The sequence below is a fragment of the Phocoena phocoena genome, chromosome 2, assembly GCF_963924675.1.
Source record: "Phocoena phocoena chromosome 2, mPhoPho1.1, whole genome shotgun sequence".
In the NCBI taxonomy this organism is placed as follows: domain Eukaryota; kingdom Metazoa; phylum Chordata; class Mammalia; order Artiodactyla; family Phocoenidae; genus Phocoena; species Phocoena phocoena.
Genome location: NC_089220.1, coordinates 98,643,019 through 98,667,202, shown reverse-complemented (window position 1 = coordinate 98,667,202; position 24,184 = coordinate 98,643,019). Strand labels below are relative to the sequence as shown.

Below are 24,184 nucleotides of genomic sequence, written 5' to 3'. Positions count from 1 at the left end.
TTTTTTGCTAGTTCCATGAATTTTACCCAGTATTTACTAGCATATTTAAGCAGCATCTGGATATTTCTGCTCAGCAATGTCTATTTCTCTGAGAAAGATCTAAACAAAGTCAGAATTTCATGTTCATGTTTGGTTGAGTTTCCCTTTTAACTTCCGTTCATAGACGTATATGTGACTTCCAGTTCGACGCTCCGGAAAGTGAGTGTGGAAGAAAACAGCAGTTCTCTCATACTTGTTTGAAATTAGGAAAGGATTTATTTCCTAGAAGTAAATAAATGTTTAAGTAAATAAAGGCTGCATTTTCCTGAGTACTGTTTCAAGAATTTAAGAATGACCTATTTGTTCTTCTGAAACCCTTTTCTTAATAAAACAATGCAATTTCTTAATAAAATAATTAACTCATGGTAAGTAACATATATTCCTTGGTAGTTATAGAACTAGGGCTGATTTGGACTAGGGAAAAGACCAGTTATAAAATATGGGTTGAAAGGGACCATAAAAAAAGTGATGTTGTCTATTTACCTGAGTGTTTGCTAAACCAGAGGTGAAATAAAAATACTGAGTTATACCTTTTTTCATGTTCCCTTACCTCCTCCAAGATGCTGAAGATGATCAAGTGAGTAGGCAGCGTTGAATCATTTTGAAACTCTCTATACAACCACTTTAAGGGATTTAGATAAAATATATCTGCTTCAACAAGATAATCACTTTTTCCAGTCAGGTCTGGGGGACACTGGAGAAATCTCATTGGAAGTGGGTGATGGACATGGCTATAAAAAGAAAGTTACCATTATAGTTACAAGAAGTAAAAAAAAAATTTTTTTTCGTGAAAGTTTTCAAATTACTCTTAAGATACGCTCACATAACAAAATGTGAAATCTGAATCTAAACTAGGTTCCAGTTAAGGTGAGGAGGCACACCTTTAATGCAGTTTTCTCAAAAATGGAGAATATGATTCTCACACTGTGTACCTGTGCAGTAACTTCAAGTCCAAACTAAAGAGCAAAACTCCATTTCAGGGCGGGAAGTAGGTCAGCAGCTTGTGGGACTCAGTAGTCTATAACATTAGTATGCTGTTCCAGGGATGCATGGGGCCTTTGGGACCGGGTATGTTGCTTGTTAATAAGAGAGTAATATCTGGCAAAGTAGAAAACTGATCATGAACCAGAAAGGATTCTTTTCCTCTTTCTGCTCTGAATCCTTACATGACAAGTTTTTCCTTTTTTTTTTTTCTTAAATATTTATATAAGTAAGATTTAGTAATAGAGAGCAACATGGGTTCACTGATCAAAATTCAAATAAGTAATGGTTTTACTGTGGCATAGAAAGACTAGAGTGTATGTAAAAAAGATGGACTGATGAATCATAACAACTTAAGCCAGTTACTTGGGCCATGCAAAAAGCCATGTTTACAACTTTGCCTCAGGAAAATTAATATAGGGACTTCCCTGGTGGCGCAGTGGTTAAGAATCCACCTACCAATGGGACACGGGTTTGATCCCTGGTCCGTGAAGATCCCACATGCCACGGAGCAACTAAGCCTGTGCGCCACAATTACCGAGCCTGCGCTCTAGAGCCCGCGAGCCACAACTACTGAGCCTGCGTGCCACGACTACTGAAACCCGTGTGCCTAGAGCCTGTGCTCTGCGATGAGAAGCCACCACAATGAGAAGCCCGCGCACCACAACGAAGAGTAGCCCCTACTCTCCACAAGTAGAGAAGGCCTGCACGTGGCAACGAAGACCCAACACAGCCAAAAATAAATAAATTTATAAAAAGAAGAAAAATTAATAAGTGATAAAAGTTTATTTTTATCTATGAAATGCAAACAAAATAAATTTACACAAGACCTTAATACTTCATGACTGGGACTTCCCTGGTGGCTCAGTGGTTAAGAATCCACCTGCCAATGCAGGGGACATGGGTTCGAGCCCTGGTCCAGGAAGATCCCCCATGCCATGGAGCAACTAAGCCCGTGCTCCACAATTACTGAGCCTGCGCTCTAGAGCCCCTGCGCCACAAGTACTGAGCCCGCGTGCCACAACTACTGCGCCTGTGTGCTGCCACTGCTGAAGCCCACGTGCCTAGAGCCTGTACTCCGCAACAAGAAAAGCCACCGCAATGAGAAGCCAGCTCGTCACAACTAGAGAAAGCCCGCACGCAGCAACAAAGACCCAACAATGCCTAAATAAATAAAGTTATTTCAAATACTTCATGACTTTTATAATTTTGAAGATGAAGGTTTTGCTTCAGGGGGAAAGCAGAAACTGAGAAAAAGCTGCCAGCCTTATATTCCAAAGTAGGTATCAGACTGTTTTTTCTTTTTTGTGTGTGCTCCATTGTGCAAGTTGAAAAAATGTAAGACAAGAACTAGGTGAACTATACAAAGCCTAAGATATCAACCACTACAACCATGTATGGGAGAGCATCTTGGTGCCTCTAGAATTCCTGTTCTCTTCAGTGTTAACTCTACTGAGAGCATGGATGGAGAGTGAATGTCCCTCTCGCAGCTCTAGTCTTTTTTATATAGTATAGGATCCTCAAGTTAAAGGGATACTTGGGGTCTTAAATCCATCTAACCTGTGGCTTTTGGTAGACATTTCCAAATTGCATATTAATGATTGGCATTAATGATTCAGTTAAGTACAGTATTCCAAAAGTGTTAAATTACCTTAAAATGATATCAGGTTTGATACTAAGTTGACTGTGCACATGGAAAATTAACTTCAGATTGTTTAAAGCCAGGTAGGTAAAGAATTTTCTAAAGGAAAGCTGTTTGCCTTGTCCTTTTACCCTTATTGGGCAATTGGTGAAGTAATACAGCTGCCTGAAATACAAGCATAGGGTCAATGATGTCTTTTTTCCTTTTTTTTTTCTTTTGCGGTACGCGGGCCTCTCACTGCTGTGGCCTCTCCTGTTGCGGAGCACAGGCTCCAGAGGCGCAGGCTCAGCGGCCACGGCTCACGGGCCCAGCTGCTCCGCGGCATATGGGATCTTCCCAGACCGGGGCACGAACCCATGTCCCCTGCATCGGCAGGCGGACTCTCAACCACTGCGCCACCAGGGAAGCCCAATGATGTCTTTTTAAACGTCCTGCATAATTAAAGGCAGTTTCAGTGTTAGTTCCCAGACACACTTAATCCAAGCATTAGGATGTCATCTAATTGAATTCCCTAATTTTTACAGGCAAGACAGCTGATATCCAAAGAGACTAAAAACACTGGTTTAAAACCAGGGCAACAGTACAACAGTAAATCTGGACTTGAATCCAGTGTTTTGAGATTATTTCAAAATTATGTAAATAATAAGATGTATGATAGGTTTGTACGGATCAATGATAAGTGAATTTCTTTACTAAGAGTACCATCAAATAAGCCTATATGATATTTTATACTACCTTTAAATAGTATAAAATATCATATAGGCTTTTGATCAGATTATTTAAATGTAAGTTGTTTTGAAAAAAGAATATTAAAGTTTATTTAAAAGTTGTATATGATTTTCATTGACATAAATAGCAGTTTCAAATTTCTTATAATCATTTGATCAATTAATTTAAATCCAGGAATCCAAAAGGAATTTTAAAGTCGTTTTTGTAATAATAGCATATAGTGAACAAATTTTATTACCTATAATAAGGAGTAGAGTGACAAGGCATCATCATAAGTACTGAAGCTGAAGATATATTTGTATTGTTGTAACAGAGTTCTTGAATATTAGTCATGACATCAAGAGTACCTCGTTGATGAACTAAACCAGTATAGAGGGCAAAGAACATATTTGATAGAAACAGGAAACTTAGAGCTGGTTTCTTCCACAATTTCAGGTTGTTTAGGGAGTATCCTATATAAAGATAGACACACTGAATTGTAACACTGGTAATGTTTTGTTTTATAGCTAAGCAAATATTAACTGCAAATTATATTGGTAATCTTTCATGGAAGTGTAGTACAAGCTGTAATGCTGTCATGGACAAACAAGAAATCAGCAATACGTCATCTTTGTAATTTCTCTGACCATTCACTGTCACTATCCATTATCATCCATGTCTTGACTTTTTTCTAGAAAAAGGAATTGAGGTATAGCAGAAAGATTATGGCTAGAGAGTCTAACAGAAACAGATTTGAATTCTAGCTCTGGAATTAGTTTCCCTATCTTCCCTAACAGTACCTTTTTCAAGTATTAGAAAAAAATGTATGTCCAGTGCCTGTCCTGGTACATAGTTGCTAAACAAACAGGACTTGTATTTATTCCATTTACCTATCACTTTAATCTCCAAACACTAGCAATGGATGTGTACATACAGGTCTCAGTAATTCTGGAGGAAGTATAACAGAATATCCTCTTAGAAAAATACACCACTAAGCTCCTGGGAGATTTTCAGTGGTCAGTTTATGAGTGGTGGCATGGATCTCTTTCTGGAAGAGAACGATTTATGTTTTATTATTTTTTTTTCTTTCACTATAGTGTTGGACAATTTGGAGATGCTAAACAATTTTTCTTTTTTAATTTGTAAAAGTAATTCTTGTATGTGGCAAAACAAAACAAAAAAACCACTTTGCTAAGGAAATCTATATTTTCATTTTCCATAGTGAGAAGTCAGATAATGCCAAAAACAGTAACCTTTAAGAGCATTATTAGCATTTTATTTAGAGAGGGAGACAAATAACAAAACAACCACCTAAAAGAGTGTAAGTGATTGCCTCTGAGTATGGTAATGGGAGGGAGGGCAGGGGAACCACTGTTCTTTAAAAATCCTTATCTGACTTTTGAAACAGTACATGCGCAGTTTTGCTAAAAAGATTAGCATATGGAAAAACAAAGTGGCCTAATCAGAGACCAGCAAGTCTGCACTGGCCACTGTAGTAAAAACAGATTAAGCAGAAACCCAACCCAAGATCCTGCCACTTAAAGACTTACTCTTTTGGAATGGGAATGAGAATTCAGACAACTCAGTCTTTAAAACACTCTGTAAAGACACAGAGCAGAGAAGTGGAATGCTGGAAAAACCAGATTATAAAAATGGAATGAAACCAAGTTCGTAAATTAACCAAACCAAACACGTGCACAGAAATATTTGTCCTCCAGTAGTCTGGCAATGCTCACCTGGGTGAAAAGCAAACAATTATAACTCTAACTCAAGTTATTGTAAAAAAAAAAAAAAGTTTAAATCTTAATAGTGATTTGTGAACAGATTTGCTCTGCTAAATGGTCCCACTATTCTTAAAACTTGCCAAATAGCTCTTAGATGCTTATATTTTTATTTGTGCCTGCATTTGTATATGAAGTAAGACTATAAATAGGACACTAACTTTGGTTTCAGAACTTTAGATATTTCAAATACATAGATGTGTATGTTTGTGTCTAAATTGAAGAGACTACATCTGAGATCTGTAGGAGATCACTTATACTTGGTCAAAGAAGGCTGCTTAACTCGATGGGTTGTTTAGAGGTTTGCTTTTTTTTTAAGTAAAAAGTTTGGTACCATTAACTTCCTAGTTTTTCTGAGCCTCCAGGCCCAGTTGATTACTCATTTCTTCCCTCCTTAGTCCAGTGATTTTTTTAGTGATTAATATTTGAAGGAAGCCAACACTCATTCTGAATTAAACTTGAAGTTAATAAAGTTTCAATTCGTAAATTTTCCAAACCAACCAATGAAAAAATTCATATTTTCCAGAGCCGAGTAATATAAGACTTTTTAGCAGCCATAAGTAAAAAACTTACTGAAAAAAACCTAGTGGAAAAATGGAGAAAAGATTAAAAACTAAGATGTGTGAATCACTTTAAAAATTGCATATGCATTAGAGTGAGTCTTGAAGGGATAGATGTGTGTAAAGCATTAAAAACTAGTTTCAATGTACATTTTTCATTTGTGGAATGTAGAACTTTGTAGTTTAACCATAAACTTAAATTAGCTATTCTAAAATAGACATGTTGTATTACTTTTTAGTGAAAGATTTCTGACAGCCAGAAACACCACCACCAAAAGGTGTATGGATACTGGATCCTTATGTTTTTATCTCACAGGACCCAGGAAAAAGGATATTTAGGCTGCAAAAAAGGGAATCCTGCAGTAATATACTCAATTTGTAATTAAGGAGCAATTCTTATTTAGCCTAGTAGAAAATAAATAATATTTTAGAGTTTAATAAGCATTGATTGTCTTTTAACTGTTTCTTTATAATCGATTTTTTTCTCTATTATACGAAAATACTTACCACAGAACACCATACAAAATGGTAAAACTGGATAGATAAACCTGAATTCTTTGTGGCTCAACATGCTATAGTAAAAAAAGATATTCAAAGAAAATATTAATTTTTTATATTAAATAATGGTTTGAGAAGTTAATGTATTTAAAAAATATGATTAACATGATCTGTTTTTGTAATTACTGAGACTGAATTTCATGCTTTAGGAATCAGTCTCATTCTTCTTTAGTTATAAGGTGATGATGATGTGTTAAAAGTAATCCTAACATTTGATGTCAATGCGATATTCTAAAGTACAATTGCATTCTAAAAAAAGGATTTCTATTACCAATCCAAGTAAGTTATTTTACTCAAATTTCAAATAAAGGCGCATACATTTTCAAAATATTTCTCTGGTCCTTCAGTACTTAAAATTTTGGCAGTTTCTGTTTTTTAAAAGCAAATACGATTTGTTCAACCTCTTTAAAAATTGAATGTATCCATATTAAGCAAACTGTTATCAGAAGTATTCAGTCTGTCTGAGTACCAGCATAATTATTACATTTTCCATCTGCTAAATAATCCCCACTAACAAATCATAAGAATTAATGCACCTCCAAAAGATAAACAGTTTACCTTTTAAATAATTTAGTTAACTTCTTGGTAACATTTAAGTAGTGAACTATTTGAATAAATAAAATCTTACCTATAAACTAGCAGTGTCCACAGCACAGTCACCAAAAATATCCTGTACCTCTTTGGGGCTAGAAGGCAGCCATGAATAAAGAAGGGTAAGTGAGTACCCAGGACAGCTGGAAATCCTTGACTGAAGTACCAGTGCCATGGATGAGAACCATAAAATGATCCCACATTCTGCAGCACGTTAAATTTCAAAAAATTATATTGAACCAGAGTCCACTGGCATCATCGAAGGAAAAAGAAATAGAAATGTGTTAGTGCCAAGTATGAATCTTTGGCATTAGGGAATTTGGCTGAATCATGAAATTAAATCAGAGTGAAGTCTATTAACACCAGACTGTAGTTTACATTAATAATTTTGAATATGAACTAATTAAAAAAATAAATTTATTATTTTTGGTTGTGTTGGGTCTTCGTTGCTACTCTACATTGCTCTGCATGGGCTTCTTCTCACTGCAGTGCCTTCTCTTGTTGTGGAGCATGGGCTCTAGGCACACGGGCTTCAGTAGTTGTGGCATGCTGCCTCAGTAGTTGTGGAGCCCAGGCTTAGTTGCTCCGCGTTATGTGGGATCTTCCTGGACCACGGCTTGAACCCGTGTCCTCTGCATTGGCAGGTGGATTCTTAACCACTGTGCCACCAGGGAAGCCCGAACTCAGTCTTCTTTATATATTCTTTTCCATTATGATTTATCATAGGATACTGAATGTCGTTCCCTGTGCTATACAATAGAACCTTGTTGTTTACCTATTATCTATATAATAGTTTGCATCTGCTAATCCCAAAGTGCCAATCCTTCCCTCCCTATTGGCAACCATAAGTCTGTCCCCTATGTCTGTGAGTCTGTTTCTGTTTTGTAGATAAGCTCATTTGTGCCATACTTTAGATTCCACATATAAGTAATACCATATGGTATTTGTCTTTCTCTTCCTGACTTACTTCACTTGGTATGATAATCTCTAGTTCCATCCATGTTGCTGCAAATAGCATTATTTCGTTCCTTTTTATGGCTGAGTAGTATTCCATTGTGTGTGTGTGTGTGTGTGTGTGTGTGTGTGTGTGTGTGTGTGTATACACATACCACATCTTTATCCATTTATCTGCAATGGACATTTAGGTTGTTTCCATGTCTTGTGAATAGTACTGCTGTGAACATAAGGGTGCCTGTATCTTTTTGGATTAGAGTTTTGTCTGGATATATGCCCAGGAGTGGGACCGCTGGATCATATGGTAATTCTATTTTCAGTTTTCTGAGGAAACTCCATACTGTTTTCCACAGTGGCTGTACCAACTTACCTTCCCACCAACAGTGTAGGAGGGTTCCCTTTTCTCCACACCCTCTCCAGCATGTATTGTTTGTGGACTTTCTGATGATGGCCATTCTGACTGGTGTAAGGTGATACCTCATTGAAGTTTTGATTTGCATTTCTCTAATAATTAGCGATGTTGAGCATCCTTTCATGTGCCTGTTGGCCATGGCTTCTTTAGAGAAATGTCTGTTTAGGTCTTCTGCCCATATTTCAATTGGGTTGTGTGTTTTTTTGTTGTTGAGTTGTATGAGCTGTTTGTATATTTTGGAAATTAAGCCCTTGTCTGTCTCATTGTTTGTAAATATTCTTTCCCGTTCTGTAGGTTGTCTTTTCATTTTGTTTATGGTTCCTTTGCTGTGCAGAAGCTTTTAAGTTTGATTAGGTCCCATTTGTTTATTTTTGCTTTTATTTCTGTTGCCTTGGGAGGCTGACCTAAGAAAACATTGGTATGATTTATGTCAGAGAATGCTTTGCCTATGTTCTCTTCTAGGAGTTTTATGGTGTCATGTCTTATATTTAAGTCTTTAAGCCATTTTGAGTTTATTTTTGTGCATAATGTGAGGGTATGTTCTAAATTCATTGATTTACACGCAGCTGTCCAACTTTCCCAGCACCACTTGCTGAAGAGCCTTTTTCCCATCGTATATCTTGCCTCCTTTGTCAAAGATTAATTGACTGTAGGTGTGTGGGTTTATTTTTGGGCTCTCTGTTCTGGTCCATTGATCCATATATCTGTATTTGTGCCAATACCACACTGTTTTGATTACTGTAGCTTTGTAGTATTGTCTGAAGTCTGGGAGGGTTATGCCTCCTGCTTTGTTCTTTTTCTTAAGGATTGCTTTGGCAATATTGGGTCTTTTATGGTTCCCTATAAAATTTAGGGTTATTTCTTTTAGTTCTGTGAAAAATGTCATGGGTAATTTGATAGGGATCACATTAAATCTGTAGACTGCTTTGGGTAGTATGGCCATTTTAACAATATTAATTCTTCCAATCCAAGAGCATAGGGTATCTTTCCATTTCTTTGAATCGTCTTCGGTTTCCTTCATTAATGTTTTATAGTTCTCAGTGTATAATTCTTCCACCTCCTTGGTCAGGTTTATTCCTAAGTGTTTTATTTTGGGGGGTGCAACTTTGAAAGATTTTGTTTTTTAATTTATTTTGGCTGTTTTGGGTCTTCGTTGCTGCATGCGGGCTTTCTCTATTTGTGGCGAGCAGTGGCTACTCTTCATTGTGGTACGCAGGCTTCTCATTGTGGTGGCTTCTCTTGTCGCGGAGCACGGGCTCTAGGCACACGGGCTCAGTAGTTGTGGCTCGTGGGCTCTAGAGCACAGGCTCAGTAGTTGTGGTGCATGGGCATAGTTGCTTCCCGGCATGTGGGATCTTGCCAGAGCAGGGCTTGAACCCATCTCCCCTACATTGGCAGGCAGATTCTTAACCACTGCACCACCAGGGAAGTCCCAGATATTGTTTTTTGACATTCCCTTTCTGATATTTCATTGTTAGTGTAAAGAAATGCAACTGATTTCTGTATGTTGGTCTTGTATCCTGCTACCTGCTGAATTCGTTTATCAGTTCTAGTAGTTTTTATGTGGAGTTTTTAGGTTTTTCCATATATAGTATCATGTCATCTGCATATAATGACAATTTTACCTCTTCCCTTCCAATCTGGATACCTTTTATTTCTTTTTCTTGTCTGATTGCTCTGGGTAGGACTTCCAGTACTGTGTTGAATAGAAGAGGTGAGAGTGGGCATCCTTGTCTTGTTCCAGATTTTAGTGGGAAGGCTTTCAGCTTTTCACCATTGAGTATTCTATTGGCTGTGGGTTTGTCAAATAGCTTTTATTATGTTGAGATATGTTTCCTCTATACCCACCTTGGTAAGAGTTTTTTATCATCAGAGGATGTTGAATTTTGTCAAATGCTTTTTCTGCATCTATTGGGATGATCATGTGGTTTCTGTCTTTTTGTTTATGTGGTGTATCACATTGATTTGCATATGTTGAACCATCCTTGTGAACTTGGGATGAATCCCACTTGGTTGTGGTATGATCTTTTTTATGTGTTGTTGGATTTGGTTTGCTAATATTTTGTTGAGAATTTTTACATCTATATTCATCAAAAATATTGCCCTGTAATTTTCTTTTTTGCTGGTGTCTTTGTCTGGTTTTGGTATCAGGGTGATGATGTCGTCATAGACTATCTTTGGGAGTGTTCCCTCTTCTTCAGTTTTTTGGAAGAGTTTGAGAAGGATCAGTATAAGGTCTTCTTTGTGTGTTTGGTAGAATTTGCCTGTGAAGCCATCTGGTCCTGGACTTTTGTTTGTAGGAAGTTTTAAAATTACAGATTGTTTCACCTCTAGTGATTGGTCTGTCCAAATTATTTCTTCTTCTTTTTAAAAAATTTTTATTGGAGTATAGTTGCTTTACAAGGTTGTGTTAGTTTCTACTGTACAGCAAAGTGAATCAGCTATACATATACATATATCCTCTCTTTTGGATTTCCTTCCCATTTAGGTCACCACAGAGCCAGCACTGAGTAGAGTTCCCTGTGCTATACAATAGGTCTGTTTCTTCTTGATTCATTTTTGGTGGGCTGAATGTTTCTAGAAATTTGTCCATTTCTTCTAGGTTGTCAAATTTTGTTGGCATATAATTGTTCATAGTATTCCCTTATAGTTTTTTGTATTTCTGTGGTATCGGTTGTTATGTCTCCCCTTTCATTTCTTATTCTGTTTATTTGGGTTCTCTCTCTTTTCTTCTTGGTGAGCCTGGCCAGAGGTTTGTCAATCTTGTTTACCCTTTCAAAGAACCAGCTCTTGGTTTTATTGATGTTTTTCTATTTTTTTAAATCTCTATTTTATTTATTTTCTCTCTACTCTTTATTATTTCCTTCCTTCTGCTGACTTTAGGTTTTGTTTGTTCTTCTTTTTCTAATTCTTTTAAGTGGTAAGGTTAAGTTGTTTATTTGAGATTTTTCTTGTTTTTTGAGGAAGGGCTGTATCATGGTGAACTTCCATCTAAGAACTGTTTCTGCTGCATCCCATAGATTTTGTATAGTTGTGTTTTCATTGTCATTTGTAATAACAATGAAATCATTCTTTATTAATTTTTTTATGTTCTAAGTACTAATGTGTTTTTTGTTAATTTGTGAAACACTAGGTTCTTGAGATTCAAGCAAGTATGAATAAATGTTATGACAGTGTTAAGTTTTACATAAAACTGGACCTAAAGAGAATCCTTAAAAATAATTTTTATGAGTATATGTGTTTGGTACCCATATTAAAATTTTTACTGTTCTACCTTATGGCATCAGATATTACGTATTAAGATAAAGCTTTGAAAACATTGCAGTTTGAATTATAGCATAAAGTAGGTAATGACAGCAGCAGCTAACGTTAAGTGCTCACTTGTGCCATGCAGTGTTGTAAGCGTTTTACATGTATTATTTCATTTAATCTTCCAACCGTAAGAGACAGGTATCACAATTATTTCCAGATAAGGAAACTGGCGAGAAAGATACACAACTTGTCCAAGGTCTTACAGCTAATAATGAGGGCACTAGGCCTCAGACAGTGGCATCTGATTCCAGAACCCATGAGTGACTTAAAAACAGGGAACTTAAAAACAACCAAAGGTATTACCAATAGTCATAAGATTAAAATGCCAAATCAGATGCTTAAAGAATATTCTGGTTAATTTGAATTCTGAATAATTGAGGTCAATTAAAATCATTTAAAAATTAACCTTTATTGTTACAAACCTGACAGAAATATTCAGACCTGACAAAAATGCCTGAAAATGGATTCTTGAACTTCAATTAGGAATATACAATTCTGTTATATAGAAAACACAGCAAAGTTAACCAAAGGCATATGCTAGTAGTTTTTTTCTAATATATCCCATATCATTAAAAAAATGATTTGCTTATGCTCCCAGATATTCATGGATTAAAAAGTAAGGTTGAGTTTTTAGTGTTATAAATGATTACATTAAAATAGTTTTTTTTAAATAAAAAAAAGCGTAATTCTACTTACTTGACCAAAAAAAATACGATCAATTATCAGAGAGAAACTCAAAGTGACAAATCTGAAAAACAAAATAAAAGGGTGATTAACATTCTGAACTTGCTGAAAATCCAACAGTGGCATATGGCTTTGCAAAGTGCCCTGCATCAAAAGCCAGTTTAAAAATGCTTTAAAAGTTTTACCAACTGAATATCGTTTTGAAAGATCTTTCCTTGAGAGAAGCTATATTTAAGCAAACTTTTTAAAAGTAACAAACTCTGTATTATCTATTGCTGCATGACAAACTACCCCAAAATGTGGTAACCAAAAACTATGAACATTTATGATCTCAGTTTCTGCGGGTCAGGAATCCAGGGGCAGCTTAACTGGGTGTCTCTGACTCAAGGTCTCATAACTTGTCAGGATATTGACTGGGGCTGTAATTTCACCTGCAGGCTCTCATGATTTTTCCCTATAGCACTTACTGTCATTTGAGAAACATGTTAAATCATATGTTTCTAGCTGTCTCCCCCCCCGACTAGAATATATACTTCATGAAGGAATGGACTTTACTTTGTTAAATTGCTGTATCTCCAGCATCTGGAACGACACCTAGCACATACTAGGATTAAATAAATATTTGCTGAATGAATGCATTACTTCCAAAACAATGCTAATAAATCTGAGAAATGACAACACTGGCAACTTAGCCACCGGATGATTTTGTCCTTTTTTAATAGCTACCAAAAATAACCTGTACAGAGTAAATACTAGTATATTAAAAAGATCACTGTTTTAAGAGTCAAAATGCATTCATCCCTTCAATAAATAATTATTTTGGATATTCCACTAGATACCTGGGATAATTCTGATCCTAGGAGCTCAAAATGTAGTTAAGAGGACCTGGGTTTCAATCCCATTTCCATCAGAGCAATCAACCCAGTGACACTGGCTATAATTCATTTTTAATTTCACCAAGCCCTCCATTTTCTGTATCACAAAGTAAAAACACCTACGTTGCCTAGATCCAAGAATTATGAAAATCAGGTAATATGTGAACACATATATTATAAAGCCCCATACAAATGTGAAGGAATCAAGTATCTCTAAAAAAAAAATTTGAAAAATATTTAAGAAATAAAGCATAGGAAAGTTCTAATTTAGAAAAATTGCCAAGATCCTCACTTAAGCAAATTAAAATACTTCAGAATCACAAATAAAAATATAACATGTAAAATTGGAAATACTATGTTTCCTTGGTCTGACAATTCTCATTGACGTTAGAAGATGTAACTGACTAAAAGATGTAAAATCTTGTTTATAATTTATAGGTTGTTAAAATTAATATATGGATTGTAGCCATACTTACCCTACAGGTAAAAACTGATGTAGAATAAGATCAAGCTTTCTCTGTTCTTGCCAGAAATGTCTGAACAGCAAAGGTATCCACGGAATAAGAGCTGTGGGACGAATTATAAAGGCAAGTGCCACCAGGGAGGAGTACTTGACACTATAAGCAAGGAAAAGGTATTGTCAAGACAACTAGGAAATGAGTTCAGAAGTTATCTATTTACGCTGTGGTATAACATTTTTTTTAAAACAATGAGAGCATTTTCCTTTTGGTATAAATAGCTATGTGAACTTGGGGAAGTTACTTAAACTTCTGGCTCTTAATTTTTCTCATCCATAAAGAAAGGTAATACGTAAGGTCTTTTCCAGCTTTAATATTCTAGTATTTTCAAGTAAGAAGTTATTCTGTGTCCTAATGTTTATCTTGTTTACTGAGGTATACCATCTTTTAACCGTACAACTCTGCCAGTCGCTTTCCTGGTGGAAAAATGATCAAGTCTCTCCTAAAGAGATAAAAGACAGTCCCCATTTTATAAGGAAAATCTGGGCACATGTGGTTTTGTTTTGAATGTAAGCTGGTAATTTTGTCCAACTGAAAGATGCGTATATACACCTGATTTTTTTAAAAAAAAATCTTACTTATAAAACCCTATATGATCATGGATAGAAATGTGGGTTTTTACTATTAGGACTTCCCTCAATAAAGGGTTGAAGGCGAGCACCTGATAATTTAATCATGAGGACTACAGACAGTGGCAAAATAAAACAACTTTATGGTACCATTACATACCTATTAACTAATAAGTAACTATAAAGAAATTTCCAATGTTGGTGAAGATGTAAGAGCAGGGATTTCAAGTTCAAATGCTTACAGAGACCAGATAAGTAATAAAAATTGTGTGATATTGGCTGCATGGGTGTCTGATATCATCATGAAGGAATCCTGGCCCAAAAAGTTAACAGGCCTTACATTTTTTTTAAAGAGGAACTAGAAATCCAGATTTTAGGTAAGATCTCCCAATTTACAAACTTTGCCAAGTAGTTAAAAAACAAACACTGTGTAGGTGAAATAAAACATCTGTGGCTTGGTCTGACTTGCAGACAGCCTAATTGCAAATTCTGCCATAGTGAAACTACCTAGGGGATGCCCAGGTATATCTAGGCCTACCTAACCTCACTCCAAATTTTCAGACTTGGATTTCTTACTCCTTTCTGAATATTTCTACATAAATTTCTTACTGGCATTCAAAATCAAACTGTATGAAATAAGCTCCACACCTTTCCCTCAAACCTATTTAGTGTCTAATGTTTAAGTTAATGGTATCACTCAGTTTCTCAGTCTTAAAATTTGGAGTCACCTTAAATAGAAACTTTTCATCCCACACATCCACTGTGTTTCCTCCCCATTCTCATTGCCATCATTTTACATCAAGTACTCTCACTATTCTAGAATCTTTTCACAGTTGTGTCACTTGTTTGGAATCTTTTCACAGTCTTTTTTTTTTTTAATTTCCCAGAAATATTACTTAATATCATTGTCAATCATCAGTACTTACTGAACACTTACTTTGTAATAGGCCATGTGCTATACGCTATATACTGTCCATAGAGTCTCATTTAATTCTTGAGAGCTGTTGTAATATTCTCATTTGATAGAAATCAATGTTTAGATATCCTCATCTATAGGTAACTTAAGTGAATGCCTATTCTTGCAGTCGAGAGTCTAATGCAGAAATGAACTTATTTGATTTGATCCTCCCAAAAACCTTACATATAAGGGAGAATGGATACTAGATTCCCAAATTTTCTTAACTAGATTCCCAAATTTTCTGGCTTATTCCCTTTCGGTATATCCTAAATACTGCTACTATGAGAGAATTATTTCTAAATCAGATTATGTCATGCTTCTCGAAAGCCACCAGTGGTCAGCTGCTACCTATAAAGTCCAAATTCTGGAGAAAGGCAAATTTCCATTCTAGCCTCATCCCTCCTTTTCTTCTCCCACACATCCTACCACACATTAGCTCCTCTGGACAACCTGCCCAGAATACAGTGAAGCCCTTTTATAGCTCTGTGCCTTTTCTCATGTTCCCTTTGCTTGGTATTTTATACCAATTTATATAAACCCAAACCAGGTCCATATGTTTTCTATTTGCCCATCCAGATCTGCTCTCTACTCTTCACCTGCTCAATATGCAGGGAGGCTGACCTTTATGGACTATATCAATGGGCTATCTTGCTTTTTGGCTTCTCATTAGTATTGGTTAACAGCAGGGCAGAAGAGTCAGGGTATTTTATTCACCCTGCTCTTTCCTTGCTATGGTTAAAGGCTGGCTGTGCCCCTCTCCTGTTGGGGTCCTCTCAAAGTTACAGCTCTATGGATTTCAGTAACTTTCCTCTCCTTGCTCCTTGGGGCCAAAGGGTAATTGAAACTTCCTGTTGTGACTAGCCCTTGGGTACTATGGTATCCCCTTATTAGCTTTTCCAAACATTGTTTACACCTTTGTAAACAGTCCTTTTATTAAACTCTCCTTAATTATCTGGTTTGAGTATATCTCTTTCCTGCTATAATAAATACATCAACTGTGAATTTGTGGTTCTAACAGCCTTCATGAGCATTAGGGGGTCCACTGGACATTGCAATATATTGATAATTTAAGATTTTTCAAAAGCATGCTTTAGAGTTTTGTACATAATTATAACAGTACTGTTACTCACCTGTTCATAAACTTTGAACCTTCCAAAGGATAGTAGAAAAGAGCAATTATAGTGAGAACAGTTTCCATGGTGTTTGTAAGAGTTCTGGTACAGCAATACCACGTGAACCAAGAGCATAACTGGCAGAAAAACTAAGAACAATTATAAGCAAACGTATATGGAGTGGGAAATCAAAAAGCTTAGTATTCTAAGGAAAATAGCAAGCAAGTCTAAATAATGTTAAAAGTGGGCATGTCCAAACATTGTTTTTAAGAAGTTATATCAAGCACATCTATGATACCAGGTCTGTATTTGTTAAAGTTAAGTTTATACTTTCAGGTACATTTTTGTGGCATTGCATTTGATTTAAATCTCACTTCACACTAATAAAAGACATAAAACACAGATTCTTTGATGGTAGAGTTCGGAGAAGATTGAAATTCGTAACTAGAGTCTCACAATCAGTATTCCTCCAATTGTCTTATATTACTGACAAGTATTTTGACTGATTTTTATTGACCTTGCTTGGAATGTTGTCCTATTTCTTGGTGGAAAATTTAAGACAACGTAAGAGAAAAAATCATGACTATCAGGAAACACCACTAAATTTTAATTTGGAAATGGACTAAACTAATAAACCACTTTTTGGTAGAACATGCAAACAGAAGCATCATTCAGTCTACAAAACAAATGCCTTAAAAGAAACTTACTAGTTGTTGCAAGGGTATTAAACATCGTACCAGCTTCCTATCTCTTCAAATACAGACTTTAAAATATGTTCCCAATTTTTGTGAAGTTAAAGGCTCTTCCTGAGCTAGAAGATCCTAGTGCTGCTACTTTGGAGGAAGGATTTCAAAGGCATTATGCCTTTGCCATTTTAGGTTCAGCCTTCGACAGTGTGTATTAAGCACAAATTAAAGAGATTGACTTAATCCTTGAATCAATTATCAAGGACTCAATCGCTAAAGCAATCTGTCTTTTTAATGCAAATCAACACACTACCTGCAGAAACATGTCCTATTAATAATAAATTGTTAATATTAATAACAATATTTCAGAAATGTGTTGGTACATTGGTTACTTGGAATTTGGAATATATTTGCTAACAGAAATATAAAAAAGGCAGTAAGATTTCTAAGTTGGCTCATATAAGCTTACTTATGGTTTAAATGGGAAAATCCATTCAAGATTTGAATGGGAGTTTGAGAATCTATCTCCCCACTGTGAAATGAGCCAAATGACAAAAGACAGTCTTCTATACCACATTCTCTTACAAAGTCCAGCTATTTCTACCATTCTAGCCAGAAGAGAAAGAGTGCATCAGTGAAAAGATACGTCTCAGGTAGCTGGAGGAAGAGTGAACAAGGGTTGTAAACAGCTGAGGTGATCTGTGAGGTAGGCAGTGGTTTAGAACTATTCCTACTGAATATTATGGAAAGTGAGGCAAGGACTCAGTTCTGAGTCATGGTGCTTCCCAAGGCTGGGTCCTAGGGTTTAGCCTTTCATAGTGTTGGAGGGTATCAGTGGCTTCTGCCACCTAGGGCTCATTCAGAAGGAGAGAGATAGCATGTCCACTTGCATTTTACTGTTCTTAATTATGGAAGTACCCCTATAAAGTTGTACAAATTACTTTCTGAAACTGTTTTGGGAATCAATCATATTGACTGACCTGTTCATGTGCTTCATGCTTGTAGGAATGAAGTAACTGACATACAGTTTCTAAAGTGTTTAGGACTTACCACCCATCTTGCCACTTGCTGATTTTCTAGTTGCTTCATTAATGAGTAAAGCCTCAAGTCTGCTATAGCAGACAGAAGTGCTTGGGCAAGTCTAGGAATCCAAATCTTCATTAGTTAAAAAAAAAAAAAAGATATTAAAAACATCTGTTGGTTCATACTTTAAAATCATAAGAAATCAACAAGCTGACCCAACTATCAATCGAAAGCCATTCTTAGTTTAAAAAAAAGATGTATTATTCCATTCTTCTGCAAAAATAATTTATACCTTAAAAATTACATTAATTTTCATGGAAATACCAAAAGGTAGTTTTCTCATTCTCATTCTCTCTGTAATATATATATATTACAACACTCCTAATTTTAAATAGCCAGCAGACCATTTCATTGTGTGAAGGTTCTATTTTAGAAGCACATATAGTTCTTTTCAGTAGCGTAACAGTAGGTAATTTTTTATGAAACATTTACCCTACTGTATGCTAAGTATGATACTAAGTACTTTATGTATATCAGCTGATTCAGTGCTTCTAACAGGTACTGTTTTATAAATGAGAAAACTGAGGCATAGAGAGGTTAATTTCCCCAAGGCTGCAGAGCTAGTTAGTGTGGAGGTCAAGATTCAAACCCAAGTCAGCCTAACTCCAAAGCTCTTAGCTACTAAGTTACATTGCTCCCCTATCCTACGACGTAGATAATAAAATAATGTTACTTTTTTTTAAAGCTTTAAGTAATCTATAATTACAGAAACATGTAACATAGTATCCAGTCAGATGACACTAAAGAATAAATTTAAGAGTAAAAAGAAAGAGTAAATGTATTATAACTTAATTACAGTTAATGATTCTAATGTCATACATTAGCATCATCTTTGAGTTTTAAAATGTGTCACAGTTATTAACAAAGTAACACTTGCTGGTAGATCACAGCTTAATTTTAGTTTGCTCAAAAGATGTGTTTCTAAAAATTTATATGTAAATCTGTATTTTTGTTGGATCAAACTTCACTAATTTTACATTATAATTAGAGCCGCTTTACTTTCAGTTGTCAGTGGCTTCTAACACTTTAGCTTTACATCCTATATCAATAATCTGTAAATAAATGTTTAAATCTTAGAGTTAAAGGTACATTGTACTTCATAATTCCACATAAACTGTGCACTGTAAAATACAGTAAAAGGCACCTCTGTACTCACCTTCTGTTTGCCCTGCATAAGAATCTGTAAGCTTCCTCCTCACCTCCCAGGTATGAAAGTATTTCATGTAAAAAGTTAATTTTGCTACAGACTTAATAGGAGCTGAGTGTTGAGGTAGCGACTAAAAGGATTCTTGTGCACTGAGAGAAGTATAGTATTTATGAAGTTAATGGTCTCACTATATTCTGAGCTAGTTACCCTAGCTTCCAATATTGTGTTCAGTTTCGAGACCCACATATTAAGATGGACATTAATAAATTAGAAGATGTTTAGAGGACATTATCTGATTATGAGGTTTAGAACTGGAGATTATTTATCCTGGATAAATAATACTTTTTTGAAGGGTTGTCATGTAGAAATACTGAATTTAAGAGAAGGTAGATTTTAGCTCAACACAAAAATAAGTGGAGTTGTAAATTCCCAGTTATTAGCAGTCTCTCCGGACTTTTTAAGATATCCTTATTTTCCAGGTTATAAGGACCTGACCAGAATTAAACAGTTACACATGGCTTCTGGAAAATAACAACTAGGGCGGTGGGGTAAAGAGGAGCAGGAACATGCCAGGGGTAAACCCTGAAGGTGAGGCCTGTGTTGGCTTACCTTTCTACACTCCTGCTCTTTAAGATCCTCCTCCCTTAAGCTCTAGGAGCCACATGCCTTTGCGCCATCTCCTGACTGTTCAAAGCCCCCACTGTGGTACTCCCACAGGTCTCCCTTCTTATCCCTCTTTCTTGTCACATATTCTAAGCCAGCACTGTCCAGTAGAAATGCAATGTGAGCCACATACCGAATTTTAAATTTTATAGTAGTCAAAAAGTAAAAAAAAAAAAAAATCTCTAACAGGTAAAATTAATCTTAGTGCTTTTGTTTAACTCATTATATCTAAAATATTTCAACATTTAATCTATATAAAAGTTACAGAAATAGTTCACATTCTTATTTTGTATTCTTGGACGTCTGGTATGTACTTTACACTAATAGCACTTCTCAATTTGGACTAGCTGCATTTCAAGTCTTCAGTAGCCGTTACCATATTGGACAGCAGAGCTTTAAGCCATCCCTAGTTCTTTTCACACACCTTACGCAGTTTAGAGAGAAGCTATCTAGAAAGAACACTAGGCTGTAAATAAGTAGACCTAGGATCTAGTTTTAGCTTTTAACATGCTGTGACTTTGGTCTATTTTCTTCATCCCTTCTCTGACCCTTCTAGTTTCAAAATTGTATAATCTATATTTTAAAATAATCAATATGAGAGTATGAATGACTGACTGATAGCATCATAATGGTTCTCTATCTGCTCAAGTTCCAGGTAGGATAGAGGTTTTTTCAGGGGTGGAGGGGTATTGGAGTAGGGTAGGATGGGGACGAGAGGAGGTTTCCTTTAAATCACAAAATGGTCAGGTGGGTCAGCTACAGGTTGAGGGCAGTGGATAGATCGTGGAGGAATAGGAAGTTTTTCAATCTTGAAGACTCCTTCATTCATAATATAACCTACTTTCTGGGATGTTATATATATTTGCCCTGTTTCGAGTCTTTATGAATATCCTTCTTGATCTAGAAGCTGGTGGGTAGCCCTGAGAGAAGGAAAGAGAATTCATAGTTCCTAACTTCTACATGTGTTAATGGGAGAAACCCTGCTACTGCTCTCAATTTTCCTTCCCTGTGATATTCCCAAATGAAGCATCAATTTTACCGATACGGTCCTGTTTCTCGATAATGGGTAATCAAATATCGTTGCAAAGGGGAGGGTACAATACAGCCTAAGAAAACCAAACCAAAACAAAAACGAGAACTCCAGAACCTCAGTGTCTTTCCAGGCTTCAAAAAACCTTTCAGGATTTAGACTGTCTTTGGAATTCTGGGCCACTTCCCTAACAGAAAATGGGGAAGGCCCAAACTTCTGAGTCCAACTTGATGATAGCTTAAAGATACTGAGAATGAGGTTAGAAAAACTTTTGCACCGTTAGTTCTTTTGTATCCTCTCCTGGTGACTGACCCCCAAAGTTCATGATCTAGGGATTACAACCCTGCTTACTATTGATGGCTAATTACTACATAGCACAATGATTGTATATATCACTATATTTTTGTCAAATTAATTTTCCTAATTTGTAATTTCAACACTAAATCCTGAGTGGGTTTACATGTATTTAGTCTAGTCTTCATAGGCTCATATAACATGATCTGCTCACAAGTTAAAAAAAGCAAGATACAACACTGCTCTTAAGTGATCCTTTTATGAAGGAAATTTACTTCTAAAGTACGAATAATATATAATGTAGTCATTCTGAAAATCTGTATATCTTAACAGGATTGCTCACAGCAGAACACTTTCACGCTCAGTCTTATGTTTTAGCACATATTGAACAGTTACACATCACAGTATGTCTTTGAACACTGGGCTTCCCAGATGCGGTCTGAGTTTAGCAACAGTAGTCTTTTAAAAACAAACTTCATGATACCAATATTATCGTTTAGTTAATATACATTAACCTTAAAAAAGGGATGGAATAAATCTGTTAATGACTATTTTGATTACTTTTATTTAAACTTACCAGCAACTGAACACTATCTTTCCCCAAAAGGTGCAGAATCTTGTATATGCTTGCAAAGATTAAGGGGTAAGTGTAACCCCTCAATCTTTCTCTCCATTCCCAAGTCAAATAACCATAATTAGTAATATTAAGGACTAATGTTAAATAGCACTGAAACAAAACCTCTTTTCAGTTCTATATATAAAACACTTTTATTTTTTGGCAAAGAAGCTTAAAAAAATAGTATTTTACACTGGATATCTTAAGTAAAAATGCAGTTGGCCAACTAAACTGTTAACTTCTTCAAAGCAGGAATGCATTTTTTACTTCATCTATGTCCTCCACATTACTGAACCCTTTGGGAATATATGCTAAAGGCTGAGTCAGGTACACTAACATCAAAGAAAGATATAGAAGAAATATTAGCGTAGAATAATGGCACACTTCTATAAGTTAAAATTATTTGGAGAAAATATGGAAAATTTATTGCAAATATGTCATGGAGCTGACACAATTCCTAAGATGAATACACATTTCTAGTCCAGAAAAGAAACTACAAAGGATATTTGAAAACCATGTGATGTGCAACTTCAAGAGACTGCCAATATTCATCTGGAACAAAACTTGTTTGGACTAAAAAGCAGTTACATATTCGTAATGCTATGGTAAACAAGACCAGATAAATGTTTTCACCAAGAAGATCTGAAAAAAAAACAACAAAAAATGAACAAACAGGTAATTGTAGCACAAAAGTCAGGCAAATTCCAGTTGGGGAGCTAAAATCTGCTGCTCTGGTTGGCCCCTTGCTCAGGTTCTGTTAAAGCAGTGGTGAACTCTGGCCCCTCCACACTACTCTCAAAGCAGACCTGGGTGGAAAGTTAGAAAAAGGCCAGAGCCTCACCAATCTTTGTGGCAACTTATTAATATAAAGAGAATATTAAGATACATTTTGAAAAAGACTGGGTTAACTAAGGCCTTAGGCTAATTAGGTTATCCTATATGTATATCTAATGAAAGAAACCAGCTAACAAATTACTAACATAGGAAGCAACACTTTGTATAATGTGCATATACTAGCATATAAAATGGTCCTCTATGCATTTTAAAATAGTCCTTACTGATACTTTCTATATGCTAGGCACTGAGTTCGTTCCTTTACACACACTATCTCATTTAGTCCTCAATGCTATGGGGAAAATATCATTAGCCCTATTTTATATATGAGGAAACAGGCTCAGAAGTTAAACTGCCTTCTCCCAAGTCAAACGGTTGTAAATAAACAGGATTCAAAACTGGGTCTGTATGTTGACTCCAAAGCCCTCTTAATCACAAATGGACTGCCTGTAGACAATATTTTTTTTTAATGTGAATTTAGTTGCCAACGTTTAAAAATCAGGTTTTATATTAACATCTGTATTGCAGCATATCAAAACTCTAAGATCTGGCAACACAGAGCTCAACTGGGAACAACTGGCTGGTACTGAAATATAGGGTGCTTTGACTTCTTACGTATATAATATTTAGCCTTGCCTGTCCGGCCTCCTGAGGACTTGAGTTTGCAACGTGCCTCTGATCCACTGTGAGTCTTTGCTAACATTCCGGGTTCCTGCCACTCTCCTTCCTTCTTCTCCAGGAACACATTTTAAATGTTTCTCAGACAACTGGTACGTTCAACACCACATACCCCTTCTGAACTTTCATCTTTCAGAAACAAACCTCCCGACTGCACTGTATCTGCTGTCCGAAAACCTTGTTCTTTCCTTTCCTTCTCTCTAGTCCGTAGACTCAGGCAGAAGAAACTGTACTCAGAAGTGGCCCTTGAACAACCGCGCTTGGCACATAAAAGGCGCACAATAAAGAATGAATGAGGAGCCCATCTTTATAGTAAATACCCCTCCGACAGATCAAAATCCCACTTGCTGGGATGATTTTTCTCCTGTCAACATTACATCAGGACCAAAGAAAAGGCGGAGGGGGCAGTGAAGAAAAAGCAGTGCGGCGGGGGGTCAGACCTGGTCCCACTCCAGGAATCGGCCCCTCCGTAGCTACGAAACCTCGGGAACACTGGGCCAGGGTGGCGACCCCCTCTCTGAAAAGGGGATGGCCACATCACGCCTACTCACTTCACACGGCTGCGGGGAGGACGGCACAAAATAATGCAGAATACACTGACGCGCAAACGACAGGGATCGAGGATCCCTTCTCGAAAGCAAAGTGATTTCTTGCCCCCGCCCCCCCCCACCGCAGCAGATGGAGCCCTCGCTCAGTGTCGGCGATTTCCCGCCACCGCCACTCCGCTCGTCTTCCACACCCACTCACTCACCTCCGCCGCGGCCAGTGCTCTTCTGCTGGCTGAGGTACAAGGTGGACTTTCTCGTTCTCAGCTTCATCTTCTCGTGGGAGCGGTTCTGGAGACCACGGAAAAAGAGGCTGCCGCCGCCGCCCTCTCGCTCCATCCTGCATCTGCTTCG

The 24,184-nt window shown here is 36.5% G+C and overlaps 1 protein-coding gene across 1 annotated transcript; it reads right to left on the bottom strand.

Annotated features, from left to right (window-relative positions):
* Positions 1–123: 123 nt before the first annotated feature.
* PIGB (phosphatidylinositol glycan anchor biosynthesis class B) lies at positions 124–24,184 on the bottom strand. The gene is made up of 12 exons (XM_065871730.1): positions 24,037–24,184; positions 22,283–22,415; positions 21,735–21,855; positions 17,991–18,095; positions 16,273–16,403; positions 13,574–13,714; positions 12,235–12,286; positions 6,898–7,109; positions 6,219–6,283; positions 3,630–3,843; positions 590–770; positions 124–261 (listed from the first exon to the last, which is right to left on the bottom strand). Exons 1-12 carry the CDS (start codon positions 24,167–24,169, stop codon positions 124–126), a joined length of 1,626 nt encoding a protein of 541 aa, XP_065727802.1. The 5' UTR covers positions 24,170–24,184.